Raw genomic sequence first — 19,703 nt, forward strand, 5'->3', positions numbered from 1 at the left:
TTAATGTGGGGGAACTGTACTGCACCTAATGTGGGGAACTGTACTGCACCTAATGTGGGGGAACTGTACTGCACCTAATGTGGGGGAACTATACTGCACCTAATGTGGGGGAACTGTACTGCACACCTAATGTGGGGGAATTGTACTGCACACCTAATGTGCGGGGATTTATACTGCACCTAATCTGGGGGAACTGTCGGGGGGGGGGGGCATCATAATGAAGTGCTCCGTCTTCCAGGCAGCCTTAATCTGGCCCTGGCTGTGTGTTCGGATAAGACATTTCTGGCTGTTTGCTTATTAAGTTGTTGATGTGTTAATTGCTGTTTCCCCGATCCCTGAAGATCTCACACTTGCCTGTACAGGAATCCATCTCCCAGCGGTGCAATTACGACTTGTTACACTTCTCTGTATTCCACGATATACTGAATAATATTGTGTATTCTACAGCTCATTCTAAAAAAGCTCACAATGTAACCAGCTCCATGGAGGATAGATACACTGGAGATTGCTGGTTACTTGGACCTAGAGCTCCCATGTGTCTTCACTGTCCTATGACAATACTCTTATCTCTACATAGAAAAACACTTGGCTTTTTTCTCTTAAAGAGATATCATATGGTGGTATGAAGTCTCAGTGATCTCCTAAATGAGTGTAGGAACATTCATTCTGGATCATTGCCCAGTGTGGATACAACTTTTTGCCCACTGGATACAACTTTTTGTTTGTCATTGATCCCATCTTTTTTTTACATCTATGACAATGATCCTTTGGTGGCAGCACTAACTCCACACCAACATAAAGATAAAGTGGTTTGTGAAAATAATCGCATGCATGATTGTTTATTCAACCCCTTTTGATTATCGATTGACGATTATTACAAGCCTTAAAGGGGTACTCCGGTGGAAAACAATATTTTTAAAATCAACTTGTGCCAGAAAGTTATACAGATTTGTAAATTACTTCTATTAAAAAAAATGTTAATCCTTTCAGTACTTATCAGTTCTTTTCTTTTTGAATTTATTTTCTGTCTGACCACAGTGCTCTCTGCAGACACCTCTGTGCATATCAGGAACTGTCCAGAGTAGGAGCAAATCCCCATATCCCCCTATCCTGCTCTGGACAGTTCCTGATACAGACAGAGGTGTCAGCAGAGAACACTATAGTCAGACTGGAAAGAAATTCAAAAAGAAAAGAAAAGAACTTCCTCTGGAGCATACAACAGCTGATAAGTACTGGAAGGATTAATATTTTTAAATAGAAGTCATTTACAAATCTGTTTTACTTTCTGGCACCAGTTGATTTAAAAATAAAGTTTTCCACTGGAGTACCCCTTTAAGTTTTTACATGCAAATGGATCTTTTACCTCCTTAACCCTTTCCTGACCCATGACATACATGTACGTCATGGGTCGGCTCCCATTCTATAACACGGGCCACGGCGTTAGTGGGCTGGGCCCGGAAACTAGCAACGGCCAGGACCCGTGGCTAATAGGAGGAGGCTATTTAATCAACTTTTCTGAATTTCGCTTGAAAACGATGTCGGGCAGAATTTTTTTTTCACCATTGACTTCTATTGGATTCTGCTTGCGGATTCCGCTTGAAGAATGAACATGTTCTTTCTTCTAGCGGAAAGGAATTCAGCGTCGGAATTCTGCTACCAGAATTTCTGCAGTGTGAACAGGACCGCAGAAATAACATTAAAGTCAATGGGCAGAGGCGATGTGCATTCATTTGGAGTGGAGAATTCAAGAGGAATTACTCAAGTAAATTTCTCTTGAACTACTCAGTGTGAACGCACCCTAAAGAGGACGTCCGCCCCGCACCCCTCCGCCTTCTAGGACTCTGCAGGATGCCGGTCCCCTGTCCTGTGTCTCACATCTCCCTGTAGCCATTTACTGGGCCAGTGCACAGAGCCGCTATTATTTCACCTCACTGACTATGTAGGTTACATGTTCCAATGTAACAGAACCTGTCTGGAACAGATTGACTTAAAAGGCTGCCTGAGCACGGTGTTATGTAAGCATCTCCTGACAGGTAGCACCATGAGCCGAGGTGATGGCGATGTCTGTGCGGGGGACAGGTCAGATATCTTTTATATTATTATATTCATTTATATAAGAAAGGAGTGACTAGGAGTATATGACTGCCTGTAGTCCTATTTAAAACCATAGATGCCACCTTAAGGATGTCACTCTCATATCTATACTATCTGTCTAATCTATCTATCTGTCTGTCTATTTATCTATATATCTCATATTTATCTATATTATATCTATCTATCTATCTATCTATCATCTATCTATCTCATATCTATCTATCTCATATCTACCTATCTGTCTGTGTGTCTATTTATCTATATATCTCATATTTATCTCATATCTATCTATATTATATCTATCTATCTATCATCTATCTATCTATCTCATATCTATCTATCTATCTATCTATCTATCTATCTATCTCATACCTATCTATCGATCTCCAGGAAAGCTGCACAACCAGGGTAGAAGATAAGCAGTGCTATCTGTCTATGTGTCTGTCTATCTATATATCTATCTCATATCTATCTATCTCATATCTATCAATCAATCTATCTCATATCTATCTCTCTCTCCCTCATATCTATCTATCTATCTATCTATCTATCTCATATCTATCTATCTTATATCTATCTATTTTATATCTATCTATCTCATATCTATCTAGACAAATGCTGCTGCATTCTTTTGTTGCTGTATATCTATCTATCTCATATCTATCTATCTATCTATCTATCTTATATCTATCTATATCATATCTATCCATCTATCTCATATCTATCTATCTATCTTATATCTATCTATCTATCTTATATCTATCTATTTTATATCTATCTATCTCATCTCTATCTATATATCTTATATCTATCTATCTTATATCTATCTATTTTATATCTATCTATCTCATATCTATCTATCTCATATCTATCTATCTATCTTATATCTATATATCTTATATCTATCTATCTCATATCTATCTATCTGTAAGAATGCACGTTTGGTTTTCATGTTACCTGGCAGCTTAATATTATCTGCACCTCAGCACAGGGAATAGCAGGTTTCTCGTACACTTGTAAGGATCACATGTTCGAAGGCTTCCCCGCCGCCATAGCAGCTGATACAGAAATTTCTACTGGATGCAGCAAAAAATAGTGTATTTAGTAATACACAGCATATGTTCTACCCTCATGTAGCAGCCTGGCTGGAATCTGGGTCCATATGGAGATCCACATCTATCTTGTTCTATTATTTAGAGTTATTTATATCACAAGAAGAAGATCAGCCGATTAGAATAAAACATTTATAGGATTGCTGGTTCCAGCACCGACACCGTATCCTGCTCATTACTCAGGAGGAGGCAGCAAAAATGAGATAACAGAACCTTGATTTGATGATATTTTACAAAGCTGTAGACTATAGATATATGGAGGCTGCTGTTGTTTTCAGGCCTAGCCAAAATCCCACAGGACTTACAATATATGTGTTGTATACAAACCCCCAAGGAATAATTTCCAGCATTTTTCATGCAATATTTAATAAATTATGCACCATCCTCCCTCACAGTGTCTTGTTTACTTTGGTAACAGAGTACATTTTTCTATGTGGAAAAGATTGTGCAATCATTGTAATGTATTGTAGCAGAATAGTGAGTGCAGCTCTGGAGTATAATACAGGATATAACTCAGGATCAGTACAGGATAAGTAATGTAATGTATGTACACAGTGACCTCACCAGCAGAATAGTGAGTGCAGCTCTGGAGTACAATACAGCATATAACTCAGGATCAGTACAGGATAAGTAATGTAATGTATGTACACAGTGACCTCACCAGCAGAATAGTGAGTGCAGCTCTGGAGTATAATACAGGATATAACTCAGGATCAGTACAGGATAAGTAATGTAATGTATGTACACAGTGATCTCACCAGCAGAATAGTGAGTACAGCTCTGGAGTATAATACAGGATATAACTCAGGATCAGTACAGGATAAGTAATGTATGTACACAGTGACCTCACCAGCAGAATAGTGAGTACAGCTCTGGAGTATAATACAGGATATAACTCAGGATCAGAACAGGATAAGTAATGTAATGTATGTACACAGTGACCTCACCAGCAGAATAGTGAGTGCAGCTCTGGAGTACAATACAGCATATAACTCAGGATCAGTACAGGATAAGTAATGTAATGTATGTACACAGTGACCTCACCAGCAGAATAGTGAGTGCAGCTCTGGAGTATAATACAGGATATAACTCAGGATCAGTACAGGATAAGTAATGTAATGTATGTACACAGTGATCTCACCAGCAGAATAGTGAGTACAGCTCTGGAGTATAATACAGGATATAACTCAGGATCAGTACAGGATAAGTAATGTATGTACACAGTGACCCCACCAGCAAAATACAGGATATAACTCAGGAACAGTACATGTATTTAGTTATTTGCATGATAGCATTTTTCTTATGGAATTTTTGCCAATTAGCTGAAAATGTTGACGATAAGGAGATTTTCATATAATTTGGACACTTCATGATTAAATGATTATGACTCATCCAAAGTTCTTTTTACCCATAATGTTCCTCACCGACAACTGACTTGACAGCAGCCAATGACGTCTGTGGCTCACCTCCAGACACCCACACGTTCCCGTGGGTCAGTGAGAGATCAGTGTCTGTCAGCTCCTCATTGCACAGCCTCTTGACATTGCACTGACAGCCTCTCACTACTCTGCACTGTGGGGAACCTACTAAATTTTCTAAGTTTTGTTATATAAAGCCAACTTCTATATATATAAGTGGCTGCTTCTCAGGGTCTAAATTTAGAGGCGTCTTACACGCAATAATTTGGTGCCTGTGAAGCTGTGCAGTCATTTATATTAGTCATAGGAGGAATGTGAATGGTTACTATATTCAGCAGTTGGGTCTAAGTGTTCCGAGCAGCAAACGGCAAATATTCTGCAGAGCAATATAATCACAGGTTACATGTTGACTACATCAATAAAAGGTTCTGAAGGTCGAGTCTGGAGGCTACGGAAGGCCAGTGTTGATGTCTTATAGCACTTTGTATACAGAGTGAATTAAAAAAGATGATGCAAAATGATAGGCTTGGTATTCGTAACCGAGAGAACATAGCACAAATATATCAACATGAAAATACGCACTATCTATGCAGGTTTTATCTATAGCCTGCACATGTTCAAAGTGATTTCTATTGGTAACACGGCAGATATCTAGGCTCTAGTCCTGATTGCATCTCCTGCAAGTGCTGAAGCGGCCAACAAGGCAAAACACTGACTTTCAGCGCTGATTGGAAGAGGATGTATTTGCTGACAGGCTAGTGGACAGGGCGCAAAGTTTATAGTCCCATCATTTTTGCAGCAACATTTTTTTTTTTACTTTTTTTTATATTTTATGTAACTTGTTGTTACTGTCCAGTTTGTTTTTGCTGAGCACAAAACGTGTGGTGTTGCCTAAAAACTAAAAATAAGCAGGCTAGTTGCTGTTGACGGATCTTTTGATGACATAATTTGGGTTCTAAATCTGGCTCATAAGATGCAACTGTTTGATGATCTGCTGGTAATTTTCCTATAACAGGACAGTACTTCCCTCCCCCCCATATTTTATAGGCCATGTTGCCTTATCTGGCTAAAATGCAGGAAAACAGGAAATCTCACAAATATAACAAAAATCTGTGGATATGCCATCATAAGGTAAAAGTCTAATAGGTACAGTGGGGAAAAAACATTTAGTAAGCCACCAATTGAGCAAGTTCTCCCACTTAAAAAGATGAGAGAGGCCATTCATTTCATCATAGGTATACCTCAACTATGAGAGACAGAATGGGGGAAGAATACAGGAAATCACATTGTAGGATTTCTAATGAATTAATTGGTAAATTCCTCAGTAAAATAAGTATTTGGTCACCTACAAACAAGCAAGATTTCTGGCTCTCACAGACCTGTAACTTCTTCTTTCAGTGTGTCCTCTTTCCTCAACTCATTACCTGTATTAATAGCTCCTGTTTGAACTTGTTATCAGTTTAAAAGACACCTGTCCACAACCTCAAACAGTCACACTCCAAACTCCACTATGGCCAAGACCAAAGAGCTGTCGAAGGACACCAGAAACAACATTGTAGACCTGCACCAGGCTGGGAAGACTGAATGTGCAACAAAGGCGGCTCTAGATTTTTTGAGGCCTTAGGCAAAAATATATCTGAGGCCCCCCAAGCGCGATAAAAAAAAACCCGCAATGCACTATATCTATTTATCAGTGGGTATGTAGTTTAAAGTGCTACTTTATACAGCAACTCACCAATGACGTCTTCTCTAATTTGCTTTGTTGCCTTCTCGTCTCCATTTGGTCCGGGCCATCATCACGATTTCTTCCACACACAATTCTTCACCGTTAAACCTGCAAAACAAACCTATTAGGCGCCAAACTTTTTTCCATGGGTGACAGAGGGGTGTAGAGTAGTGTACATGGGTGACAGGGGGTGTAGAGTAGTGTACATGGATGACAGAGGGGTGTAGAGGAGTGTACATGGGTGACAGAGGGGTGTAGAGGAGTGTACATGGGTGACAGAGGGGTGTAGAGGAGTGTACATGGGTGACAGAGGGGTGTAGAGGAGTGTACATGGGTGACAGATGGGTGTAGAGGAGTGTACATGGATGACAGAGGGGTGTAGAGGAGTGTACATGGGTGAAAGAGGGGTGTAGAGGAGTGTACATGGATGACAGAGGGGTGTAGAGGAGTGTACATGGGTGACAGATGGGTGTAGAGGAGTGTACATGGATGACAGAGGGGTGTAGAGGAGTGTACATGGGTGACAGAGGGGGTGTAGACGAGTGTACATGGGTGACAGGGGTGTAGAGGAGTGTACATGGGTGACAGGGGTGTAGAGGAGTGTACATGGGTTACAGGGGGTGTAGAGGAGTGTACATGGATGACAGAGGGGTGTAGAGGAGTGTACATGGGTGAAAGAGGGGTGTAGAGGAGTGTACATGGGTGACAGAGGAGTGTAGAGGAGTGTACATGGGTGACAGAGGGGTGTAGAGGAGTGTACATGGGTGACAGGGGGGTGTAGAGGAGTGTACATGGGTGACAGAGGGGTATAGAGGAGTGTACATGGGTGACAGGGGGGTGTAGAGGAGTGTACATGGGTGACAGAGGGGTATAGAGGAGTGTACATGGGTGACAAAGGGGTGTAGAGGAGTGTACATCGGTGACAGAGGAGTGTAGAGGAGTGTACATGGGTGACAGAGGGGTGTACATGGGTGACAGAGGGGTGTAGAGGAGTGTACATGGGTGACAGGGGTGTAGAGGAGTGTACATGGGTGACAGGGGGGTGTAGAGGAGTGTACATGGGTGACAGAGGGGTATAGAGGAGTGTACATGGGTGACAGAGGGGTGTAGAGGAGTGTACATGGGTGACAGAGGGGTATAGAGGAGTGTACATGGGTGACAGAGGGGTATAGAGGAGTGTACATGGGTGACAGAGGGGTATAGAGGAGTGTATATGGGTGACAGAGGGGTGTAGAGGAGAGTACATGGGGGACAGAGGGGTGTAGAGGCGTGTACATGGGTGACAGAGGGGTGTACATGGGTGACAGGGGTGTAGAGGAGTGTACATGGGTGATGGGTGTAGAGGAGTGTATATGGGTGACAGAGGGGTATAGAGGAGTGTACATGGGTGACAGAGGGGTATAGAGGAGTGTACATGGGTGACAGAGGGGTATAGAGGAGTGTACATGGATGACAGAGGGGTGAACATGGGTGACAGGGGGGTGAACATGGGTGACAGGGGGGTGAACATGGGTGACAGGGGGGGTAGACATGGGTGAAAGGGGGTGGACATGGGTGACAGGAGGGTGAACATGGGTGACGGGGGTGAACATGGGTGACAGGGGGGTGAACATGGGTGACAGGGGGGAGGTAGACATGGGTGACAGGGGGTGGACATGGGTGACAGGAGGGTGAACATGGCTGACAGGGGGTGGACATGGGTGACAGGGGGTGGACATGGGTGACAGGAGGGTGAACATGGGTGACGGGGTGGACATGGGTGACAGGGGGTGGACATGGGTGAACAGGGGTGACAGGGGGGTGGACATGTTATTATAACATTATTACGGACAGTGTACACACCTGACATCCTAACTGGCCATGGTGTGGGATGAGTATGGGTGTTTCCCAACCAGGGTGCCGCCAGCTGTTGCAAAATTACAACTCCCAGCATGCCTGGACAGACTTAGGCTGTCCGGGCATGCTGTGAGTGGCGGGGGTTTGAGGGGGGGCTACACATGGGTGACAGGGGGGAGGGGTAGACATGGGTGACAGGGGGGATAGGACATGGGTGACAGGGATTGACAGGGAGGTGACATGGATGACGGGGGGGTGGACATGTGTGACGGGGGGTGCAGAGGGTGGACCTGAGTGACGGTGGGGGGGTTTGGACAGGGTTGAAAAGGGGTAACAGGTGGGTGGAAAGGGTACGGTACCTTCGGAAATCTCACCTCACACCGGCCCGCGCAGCTTGCAGTTCCACTGCAGTCTGGCACAAATGCAGCTTGCTCCGCCGTCAGGCACCATTTTCGGCTCACTGCGCCGCAAGGGGGAGGGTCACGCAGGGGATGCAGGAGGACGCTGTGTGCGCAGTGCGGGGCGGGACATTTGAAAAAAAAAAATGTCGCCAAAATCACTGCTCTAACTACACGATTTAGGAGGCCGCGAGACCCCCGTTAGCGCGAGGCCTTAGGTGCCGCCTATATCGCCTAATTAGAGAGCTGCCTCTGATCTGCAATAGGCAAGCAGCTTGGTGTGATGAAATTAACTGTGGGAGCAATTATTAGAAAATGTAATGAATGGGGCCATGTATCGTGAGATTTTGAGTAAACACCTCCTTCCATCAGCAAGGGCATTGAAGATGAAACATGGCTGGGTCTTTCAGCATGACAATGATCCCAAACACACTGCCCGGGCAACAGAGGAGTGGCTTTGTAAGAAGCATTTCAAGGTCCTGGAGTAGCCTAGCCAGTCTCCAGCTCTCAACCCTATAGAAAACCTTTGGAAGGAGTTGAAAGTCTGTGTTGCCCACCAACAGCCCCAAAACATCACTGCTCTAGAGGAGATCTGCATGGAGGAATGGGCAAAAATACCAGATACAGTGTGTGAAAACCTTGTGAAGCCTTACAGAAAATGTTTGATCTCTGTCATTGCCAACAAAGGGGATATAACAAAGTATCGAGATAAACTTTTGTTATTGACCAAATACTTATTTTCCATCATGATTTGCAAATACATTCTTTAAAAGTCAAACAATGTGATTTTAGGGATTTTTTTTTTCATTCTGTCTCATAGTTGAGGTATGCCTATGATGAAAATTACACAATTGGTGGCTGACTAAATACTTTTTTGTACTTAAAGGATAATTTTGAGGACCGCTTGCTTTAGCAGTATACTGCGGATATGCTGGGAGTTTGATGTGTATCCTGTCACTGAAAGAACATAGTTGCCCTTTAGCTTGGGAGTTACAGAAGCAGTGTAGCAATCCCATTAGGCTTTATGGGAGTTACATATACTGCACAAACCACCCCCACCTCTAGCCACCGCAAACAGGCTGACAGGACCAGAGGGCCCTCAATCTCGAAATAGGTGGATATGCCATAAGTGGGAGTACCCCATTAATGAAAACCAGTCCAGGAGTATCTTTGATGACAGGTCTGTCCTTGGTTGTCCAATAAATTGTGATGTTTCATAATCTGGAACCTTGGTGGTTCTGAGCATACAAGATAATCAGAATCTTACTGTAATAAAATCAATCCAAATAGGGGGCCCATACACTTTGCCATAGAGCAGAATACTATATATATAGGCTTCATGAGACCATTATGGGTAAAGGAGATCTTGTATGTACAGATACAAAATGTAGGTTCAGGCAGCACTGCTCAATACGGCTAATACTGGGTGACCAGGTGCGGTGTGATGGTAGCTCTAGCCAATCATCTATCCAGAATTGAGTCTGCGGAGGTGCTGGGATACAATAGAATAAAGTAGGTATCAACATGTGGAGTGTAGAAATAAATCCGAAATATATCCGCACTCACCGCTCGATATGTGACTCGATGCTCCTCCAACCGGGGCTGACCGGGGATACGGGCTGCAGAGATGGACGGCGCTCAGAGGCTAACTACTGGTGTTTTCGCGCAAAAATCCGCTTCATCCGGCCTCGAGGCCGGATGAAGCGCATTTTTGCGCGAAAACACAGGTAGTTAGCCTCTGAGCGCCTCGAGGCCGGATGAAACGCATTTTTGCGCGAAAACACCGGTAGTTAGCCTCTGAGTGTCTCGAGGCCGGATGAAGCGCATTTTTGCGCGAAAACACCGGTAGTTAGCCTCTGAGCGCCTCGAGGCCGGATGAAGCGCATTTTTGCGCGGAAACACCGGTAGTTAGCCTCTGAGCGCCGTCCATCTCTGCAGCCCGTATCCCCGGTCAGCCCCAGTTGGAGGAGCATCGAGTCACGTATCGGATGATCGATGCTCCTCCAACCGGGGCTGACCAGGGATACGGGCTGCAGAGATGGACAGTGCTCAGAGGCTAACTACCGGTGTTTTCGCGCATCCCCGGTCAGCCCCGGTTGGAGGAGCATCGAGTCACGTATCGGATGATCGATGCTCCACCAACCGGGGCTGACCGGGGATACGGACTGCAGAGATGGACAGTGCTCAGAGGCTAACTACCGGTGTTTTTGCGCAAAAATGCGCTTCATCCGGCCTCGAGGCCGGATGAAGCGCATTTTTGCCCAAAAACACCGGTAGTTAGCCTCTGAGCGCCTCGAGGCCGGATGAAGCGCATTTTTGTGCGGAAACACCGGTAGTCAGCCTCTGAGTGCCGTCCATCTCTGCAGCCCGTATCCCCGGTCAGCCCCGGTTGGAGGAGCATCGAGTCACGTATCGAGCGGTGAGTGCGGATATATTTCGGATTTATTTCTACACTCCACATGAGATCTTGTATGTACTTTTAAAAATAAAAATTGTACCTAATTTACACTTTTTCTATTTCCAGAAAACCTCTCCGGCGCACAACATGAAGGAGGAGAATTTCCTCCGGCGCAGATTTTCCTTGTGTCCTACCGCCATTACTCCTCCGAAGAACGACAACCCCAAGCTGGCACGGAACTTGTCATTTGGAGCTGATCATGATATGAATGCGCTTAATACAGGTGGGTATTACTGTTACGGGAGGTGTTCCAATAATATACAAAGTAACCTGTTACTCCCACATAGCTAGTTTAAATAAGCCACAAATGCAATATAGTTGACAAAATTGTTGCTACCTGGAAAAACATAAACAGGCTGCCTCGGTGCTGTAGATAGATCTTATCATAGCTTTATTATTACAGTCTTAATATTGTGTAAATGCCTAATACAGGTTTGAGGTTAATGCTCTTTTATTACTTCTCTGCAGGAAAAGATACAGAACACAACAGCCAAACAATTGTTAAGGATGAAGCTCCGCTGACTCCAGATGCTGCTAATAAGGTACCTGATTCACATGTATTCAAGACTTGTACACAAGAGGTCAATGTTCACCTAAGGTGCCCCAATATTTTACCACCTCGTGTTGAACGTTAGTCTGGGCTGATTATTTTGATGCCGTTTATAGTTTTGCAACAGTGAATGAAGTGAATGATTTAAACTGGCATTGGATTTTCTAGGTTTTAAAGATCTCCACAGTTGGGAAAGATGCAATATTGCCTCTAATTTAAAAATAAAAAAATAAAAAAAAACATGCCCTTAATGTAGACCGCAAAAACAATTGTTAAATATTGCGCTGATGGTGGAGCCTTAACTCCTTAAAGGGGTATTCCAGGCAAAATCAACTGGCTCCGAAAAGTTAAACAGATTTGTAAATTACTTCAATTAAAAAATCTTAATCTTTCCAATAGTTATTAGCTTCTGAAGTTTTCTGTCTAACTGCTCAATGATGATGTCACGTCCCAGTAGCTGTGCATGATGGGAGAATATCCCCATAGGAACTGCACAGCTCCCGGGACGTAATTCATCAGAGAGCAGTTAGACAGAAAACAACAACTCAACTTCAGAAGCTAATAACTATTGGAAGGATTAAGATTTTTTAATAGAAGTAATTTACAAATCTGTTTAACTTTCCGGAGCCAGTTGATATATAAAAAAAGTTTTGGCCTGGAATACCCCTTTAAGGACCGAGCTTTTTTTCGTTTTTGCACTTTCGTTTTTTCCTCGCTACCTTTTAAAAATCATAGCTCTTTCAATTTTGCACCTAAAAATCCATATGATGGCTTATTTTTTTGCGCCACCAATTCTACTTTGTAATGACATCAGTCATTTTACCCAAAAATCTACGGGGGCTTCCGTTTCTATGCAATGCATGTTTTGGTAGAAATGACACCTTCTCTTTATTCTGTAGGTCCATACAATTAAAATGATCCCCTACTTATATAGGTTGGATATTGTCGTACTTCTCGAAAAAATCATAACTACATGCAGGAAAATGTATACGTTTAAAATTGTCATCTTCTGACCCCTATAACTTTTTTTATTTTTCCACGTACAGGGCGGTATGAGGCTCATTTTTTGCACCGTGATCTGAAGTTTTTAGCAGTACCATTTTTGTATTGATCGGACTTTTTGATCGCTTTATCATTCATTTTTTTCATGACCAAAAATACGCTATTTTAAACTTTGGAATTTTTTGCGCTTACGCCATTGACCGTGCGGTTTAATTAACTATATATTTTTATATTTTGGACATTTCTGCACGTGGCGATACCATATATGTTTATTTTTATTGACACTTTTTTTTTATGGGAAAAGGCGGGTGATTCAAACTTTTATTAGGGAAGGGGTTAAATGATCTTTATTAACTTTTTGGTTGCAGTGTTATAGCCCCCCCCCCGGGGGCTATAACACTGCACACACTGATCTTTTACATTGATCAATGGTTTCTCATAGGAAACCATGGATCGATGATTCTGCCGCTTGACTGCTCATGCCTGGATCTCAGGCACTAAGCAGTCATTCGGCGATCGGACACCAGGAGGCAGGTAAGAGGACCCTCCTCGTGTCCTACAGCTGTTCGGGACGCCGTGATTTCGCCTGCAGCAGTTTCGTTTCACTTTAGATCATCTTTGAATGCCGCCTCTAAAGGGTTAATAGCGGGCGGGACGACGTTGTTAGAGGCCGGGTCTGACCCGCTATGACGTGGGGCCACGCCGTGGCCCAGTGTTATAGAAAGGAAGCAGACTCAGGGTGTCTTTAAGATGTTAAACCTCCCTTGAAGGGGTATTCCCCTGGAAAACATTTTTTTTTTTTTTATCAACTGGTGCCAGAATGTTAAACAGATTTGTAAATTACTTCTATTTAAAACTCTTCATTCCATTATGAATAAAGTTTCACTTGTTTGATTGAAATGCCCAAAAAAAACTGTACAAAGTAAAAAACCGTATGGTGAAAACCGTATGGGACCGTACGCTCATACGGTTCTGTACGGTTCCCATTGACTCCCATGTTAAAAAAGTATACGTTTCAAAACGTTTTTTCACCCGGACCAAAAAACGTAGTAGGCTATGGTGTTGGGTATGGGGAAAAAAAATGACAAAACCGTACAGGATGCAAAATGGACACAACCGGATGCATATTTTGGCATATGGTTTTCAATGGAGAGTCAATGTATATGGTTTTCAATACGGTTCCGTATGGTTTTCACATTGAAAACATATACGGGAACTGTACTGCAAAAACGTGGTGTGAACCCAGCCTAAGGGTACGTTCACACACGTGGATTTTTTAGCGGGTTTTCCGCTGCATATTTGAAAGTGGACGGGCTCTTCTCGGCTGTCCGCAGCAGATTTTCCGGAATTCCACAGTCCTTACTGACTGCAATGGGGCTTGCGGCGGATTTTCCGCAGTGTACATTCCGCCGCGGAAAATCTGCTGAGCCTGCCCACTTTCAAAGACGCAGCGGAAAACCCGCTAAAAAAGCTGCGCGTGTGAACATACCCTAAGGATGCACCAACCAGATTGTTAACAGTGACTCGGGCTGTCTTGTGCATCTTTAGATTGGCTTAGTTTTACAACAGAAATGTGCATCAGAAAGTGGTGCATTTAAACATTTATTTTTGCCAAAGACATGACCATTTTCATGCCCTCTAGTCAGGCAAGGTGCAAAAGTGTTTAACAGTCTCTAATATACATTGAAAGTGTAAAGCAAGTCACATAAGCAAGTCACATTTTTTTGTGGGTGTTATTTGCACCAGATATATGGCACAGACAGTTTGGATTACCCCCAGTGCTCCTCTAGTAACTGGAACTACACTTTTTAAGAATATGCCTAAAACACTTTACTCCCCTTACCATTTCTATCCCTTTCCTGCTTCGCCTGAATATGATGTCACATGACCAGTTTCTTCCTACTGCAGGAAATTTATCAATAGATATGTTATGTGGAAACAGAATTGGCAACATAAGTCACGATCTTATATTTTTTAAATTGGTAATATGAATTTTTTTTTGTCTTCATAAACAGCGCCACTCATTGGCTGTGTCTGGTATCGGCTCTGTTAAAATGAAAAGCAAACACAGGCCAAAAAAAGCAGATACCATCTTTTTATTCCTATACCACCTCTGTAAGTTAATCGACCCAATTTCGTAATATAAAAAAAATAAAATAATTGATGCTTGTTATTTTTCCTGGAAACAGCGCCATTCTTGTATGTGGACATTTCCTGGTGTTGAAGGGCATGAGGCGAAGCTTTAAACCAGTTATAGTCCTTTTAAAACCTGGAAGCCTCTTTATCTGCTGGGATGTATTATCATGAACATCAGTCCAAAATATCTGGCTGCCTCCACCGTGTCCTGGCAACCAGAATACATGAAATATCCTCCCGAATCTTAAGTGTGCACGGAGCGACATTATGAGGAGATGTTGCTGTAATGCTTTAATAGAGCTGTGAAGTCAGGGTCCAGCCTCATCCCCCGGCCGGGAGACTGCAGCAGAATCTGTCCTAGCACTTAGTGTTCCAGGTCCTGGGTGTAAATAATTCATGTCAGTAGCTCTGCAGTAAACATACTGTATATAACCCAGCGGCGCGCCCATGCATTATTCATACTCACAACCTCCAGCCTGGGAAATATGCTAATGAGCCAGATTGTCAATAAACATTACATAGTATTATTATTATTACGGTTTAGGTATTTAGGTTCCATTTCCTTTACTGCAGTGCGCCTGGATCTGCCTATTTTAAATGCATATTCCCCATTTTCCAGTTTATTATCTTTTTCCTTTATGGTCGGAAAGCTAAATGTCTTCCCTGACATGGTGTACAGTCCCTGTGATGACTATATCACATGACCACATGGATGTCAAGGTGATGCCTTTAAGGGTATGTTCACACTACGTAATTCCCCAAACAGAATTACGTGCTGTGAACATAAACATCAGTGTGACTGGGTTTCCGTGAGACCAGTTCACACTGCGGAATTTCAGCGGCGGACATCTCCGCCGCTGAAATTGTTCCGCGCAAAGAAAGAACATGTTCATTCTTTGTGCGGAAATCCGCGAACACTGCATAGCCGTCAATGGTGGGGGAGCAGTGCCGCGCGGTCCTACCGCAGAAGTATTGCGTCGGCCTCCAGAATGGAATCTCCGCTCGTGGAATTCTGCGAGCGGAGATTCCGTTCATAATCCGTAGTCTGAACATACCCTTAGAGTGTATATACATGTCATAGAGGAAAACTTCTGCTTAAAGGGGTACTCCACTGCTCAGCGTTTGGAACAAACTGTTCCGAATGCTGGAGCCGGCGCCGGGAGCTTGTGAAGTCATAGCCCTGCTACCCTCATGACGTCAAGCCCCGCCCCCACAATGCAAGTCTATGGGAGGGGGCGTGACAGCTGTGGCCTCCTCCCATAGACTTGCATTGAGGGGGTTGGGCGTGACATCATGAGGGGGTGGTGCTATGACGTCACAAGCTCCCGTCGCAGGCTCCAGCATTCGGAACAGTTTGTTCCAAATGCTGAGCAGCAGAGTACCCCTTTAAGCCCCTTCAATTAGCTAGGGGTGGCTCCTGATCTGGAGGACTCAGCCCAGCCATTCACTTGAATGGACAAAGTGTTGTTCATCGAAGAAAAGGGGCAAATATCTAAACGTGACTCCTATTATGGCATCTGATTTTGCCAACCCATGAAAAACGGTAAATTTATGGTCTATTCTATAGATAGATATGTAGATACATTGTCTGCCGAACATTCGTTTGGGCAGCTGACAGTCCTTTCTTTCGATAAACACACGTTAATACTTGCTTTGGCCAAGCGTGCATGTGTTCTGAATGGAGAAGATAAGCCACGGCCAGGCTCCTCTATCTCTCTCCAAGAACAAAAGGATCAGAATTTGAAATTCAACTTGCCTGATCCTTCTCTCTAACTTTCTTCTCTAAATAAGAAAATCTGCAGTATAGAGCATGATGGACGCGAAACGAAAACAGGAGGTGGTGTTCAGACTCTATAAGAAGCATTTCGGTCATTTTCCGTTTTAGTTTTTTTTAGTCTTCTGCTCATGATCAGGGTTCCCCCATATTATCTTTTTTCTCATGTGTATTAGATTCTCAGATTGCCATTCTAAAAATAGTAAATTATACGGAATATCAACCATAACTTGGTACCGTAGAACCCCCCCTCCCCCTCACTCCCTCATTATACCGAGAGAGCGGCTTCATATTACATTTTCAATTATAATTTCACAGTAAATTAGTAGATTTGTAGAAAAATTGCTTTAATTTGCAGTAATTAACTCTGTCTGGGCGACTGCACCTGGAATCGTATTGTGAACATCCAAGTGACGACCATTCTCTGTGATATCGGGCAGCATGAGAAACGCAGCACATAATACGGGGAGGTTACAATGGGCATCCGAGCGGGAAGCAGGAGGCTAATGAATACCTGTAGATAAATGCTCCAGAATTGTGTTACCTCTATTAATCTAGATGATTAACCATATCCTGGAATCTCCCAGGTCCCTCAGTGTGCTGACCTTCCTCCACCTTTAATCCCCACATAATTTTTAGGTCTAATATTCTGACACAGAGGTCCGAATCCCTTAAAAAAAATTATAAAGAAAAGTAAATTACATAAATAGTATATACATAGTAAATTACATAATAGTGCACCTCGTTGTAAGCCTTGCTTGTGGCAATAAAGCAGCAAGATTGAAGTAGAACTTTGGGTGCCGTGTCTTAATTTCCTTTGAGACATACATAAATAGTATGTTCATCCATCATACATAGACATCCATTTTAACTAAATGTGTACCCAGCTATTCCACCAAGCAAATAAACCTCAACCCCATTGGAAACCACTTGAACGGAAGCCAACGTTTTGTCCTCTGTCATATGATGGAGTTCAATGAGTGCGTTTACTGTCCACAGAATAGGGGATTCATTCTCACTGGTGTGGCCCCTCCACAATAATCAACAAGTCTTTTGGTTGTGCGGTGGTTGTGCATGCACACTGCCACTCCATTCATTGTTTTAGGAAGCGCCAGTGATTATCCAAGTGCTCTGTCCAGCATTCCCATAGACAGTAAGTAGCAGTGCATATTCTTTTACAATAGGAGACTCGCAAACCCGCTTTTGCAATCATGGGTGAGACTCGCAAACCCGCTTTTGCAATCATGGGTGAGGCCAAGGGTTGAGACTCCACGCAAGCAAACATGATACATATCATGTGGATAGGGGATAAGTGTTATAGGCTGGAATACCCCTTTAACCTCTTAATGACCACTGATACACTTTTTTAAGGTGGTCATTATATGGTCACTGTCAGATCGAAAAACTTTTTATATGTTGTTACTAATTAAAGTTAAAGAGCTTTTGTAATATGGTTGTTTAACATTTTTGGAATATTTAATAAAAAAAAAATGTCCCATGAAAATCTCAGCACTAGGGGACAATAACCAGTCCTGCAGCAACATTAGGCTTGTCCATGAATTATGGACAAGAGATGACACATGGACAAGGTTGCATGAGCAGGAAACACCAATCACCTCCCACTACCACAAGGATGGACACACCGCCTCCCACAACACACCAATCACCTCCCACCACCACAAGGAGGGACACGCCCCCTTCCACCACACACCAAACACCTACCACCACCACAAGGGAGGGACACGCCCCCTTCCCCTGAGATAATTTCTAACACTGTGAACTAATGAAAAGAGGTATTTGGAGGTCAGGATTAGGTATGTGGGATCTGACAGGTACACCTTAAAGGTACTTTTTCTAGCCCACTGCTGCTAGAATAGAGCGGTGTGCGTCTTCCATGCCAGGATTGCGGGATCGCAGCAAGACAGCTGGACTCCTATTGTTTCTTCACACCTGGTAGATAAGCTTCTTACGTGCTGGAGTCAATCATGACAACTGCATATAAGGAGTCTCTCTGAACCGCCCCTTTCACACGGTAACACACGGTAGTGTGACAGCCATCGGGGTGGCCAGGGAAATACCTCTGCTGATAAACAGGGGTGTCCGACGGACCCCTTGACTATAATGGGGTCCATCGGGACCTGCTGTTGCCCATTGCGCCCCATCAAAATGACATCTGTCAAACACGGGCCGCAGTGCCAATGTGAAAGAAGCTTAACTTCATTGGCTGTCTGGCAACATGATCGTTGATGCCATTAGGCTTCCAGGGCCCCAGGCCTACCATAGATATCTGCAGCATGGCCAGGTACATTGCCTGTCAGCTTTATTCTGACAGGCAGAATATGCTGCACTAATGATCTGCTGACAGCTGTGAAAGCCCCCTTAAAAAGGTAACAAAAAATAAAATGTAAATAAACTACAATGTAATATAAAAAGTCCCTCCAACTGCCCCCCCCCCCCCCCCCACAACAAAAAAAAAAATTTTTCTTTTTAATCTTCCCTTTTTTCTACATAATACATGTAGTAAAAAAAAAAATTAAAAATAACAAATATTTGGTATCTCCACATCCGTAAGGATCCACAAAAAAAAGTTCATTATTTATGCCGAATATTGAACGCAAAAAAAAAAAAACTACAACACCATGATTTTTGTTGTTTCTTTTTCTTACAAAATGGCTCTGATAAAAACTACAAGATTTCCTGTATCAAAATTTGCCCCCCGGCATTGCATACAAGTAGAAAAATGTAAACAACAGCAACAACAAAAAACCTGTATAAATTTGGCGTGACTGTAATCGTACTGACCTGGCGTGAATTAAAAATGCAAAAAAAGGAATTACAAAATGAAATGTTTCCACTTTTTCAGGCAAAAAAAGGGTTTATAAAAAATAATCAATAAAATATAAGAACCCCAAAACTGTGGCATAAGAGAGCAACTTATCTTACGAAAAACAAGCGTTCATATAACTATGTCAACAGACGAATAAAAATCTTACAGCAATTGGAAAGTGACTTTTTAAAATTTTTACCTCATTTGTACAATATTGCTGATTTTACACCGTGTATGACGTGAGATACATTGTTCAGGCCTCTAATGTATTGTAGCATCTTTTATGGATCGCCCTGGAAAAAAAGCTGCAACGCGGAGCCATTTTCTGCTGAGAGAAGCAGGAACGATTGAATAAAATTCCCTGGTGACATT

The 19,703-nt window shown here is 43.1% G+C and overlaps 1 protein-coding gene across 4 annotated transcripts in view; it reads left to right on the plus strand.

Moving 5' to 3' along the window:
• Positions 1 to 19,703, plus strand: part of OSBPL5 (oxysterol binding protein like 5) — a 146,071-nt gene that overhangs the window by 63,777 nt on the left and 62,591 nt on the right. For 3 of the 4 annotated variants that reach the window (XM_056527850.1, XM_056527853.1, XM_056527851.1), the window contains 2 exons: positions 11,109 to 11,265; positions 11,511 to 11,584. In XM_056527850.1, coding sequence (XP_056383825.1) covers positions 11,109 to 11,265; positions 11,511 to 11,584 — 231 coding nt within the window. Of the gene's footprint in view, positions 1 to 1,969; positions 2,080 to 11,108; positions 11,266 to 11,510; positions 11,585 to 19,703 lie in introns of those variants that run through there. The other variant, XM_056527852.1, reaches the window with a different exon arrangement.

Source organism: Hyla sarda, chromosome 6 (genome assembly GCF_029499605.1).
Source record: "Hyla sarda isolate aHylSar1 chromosome 6, aHylSar1.hap1, whole genome shotgun sequence".
NCBI classification, from domain to species: domain Eukaryota; kingdom Metazoa; phylum Chordata; class Amphibia; order Anura; family Hylidae; genus Hyla; species Hyla sarda.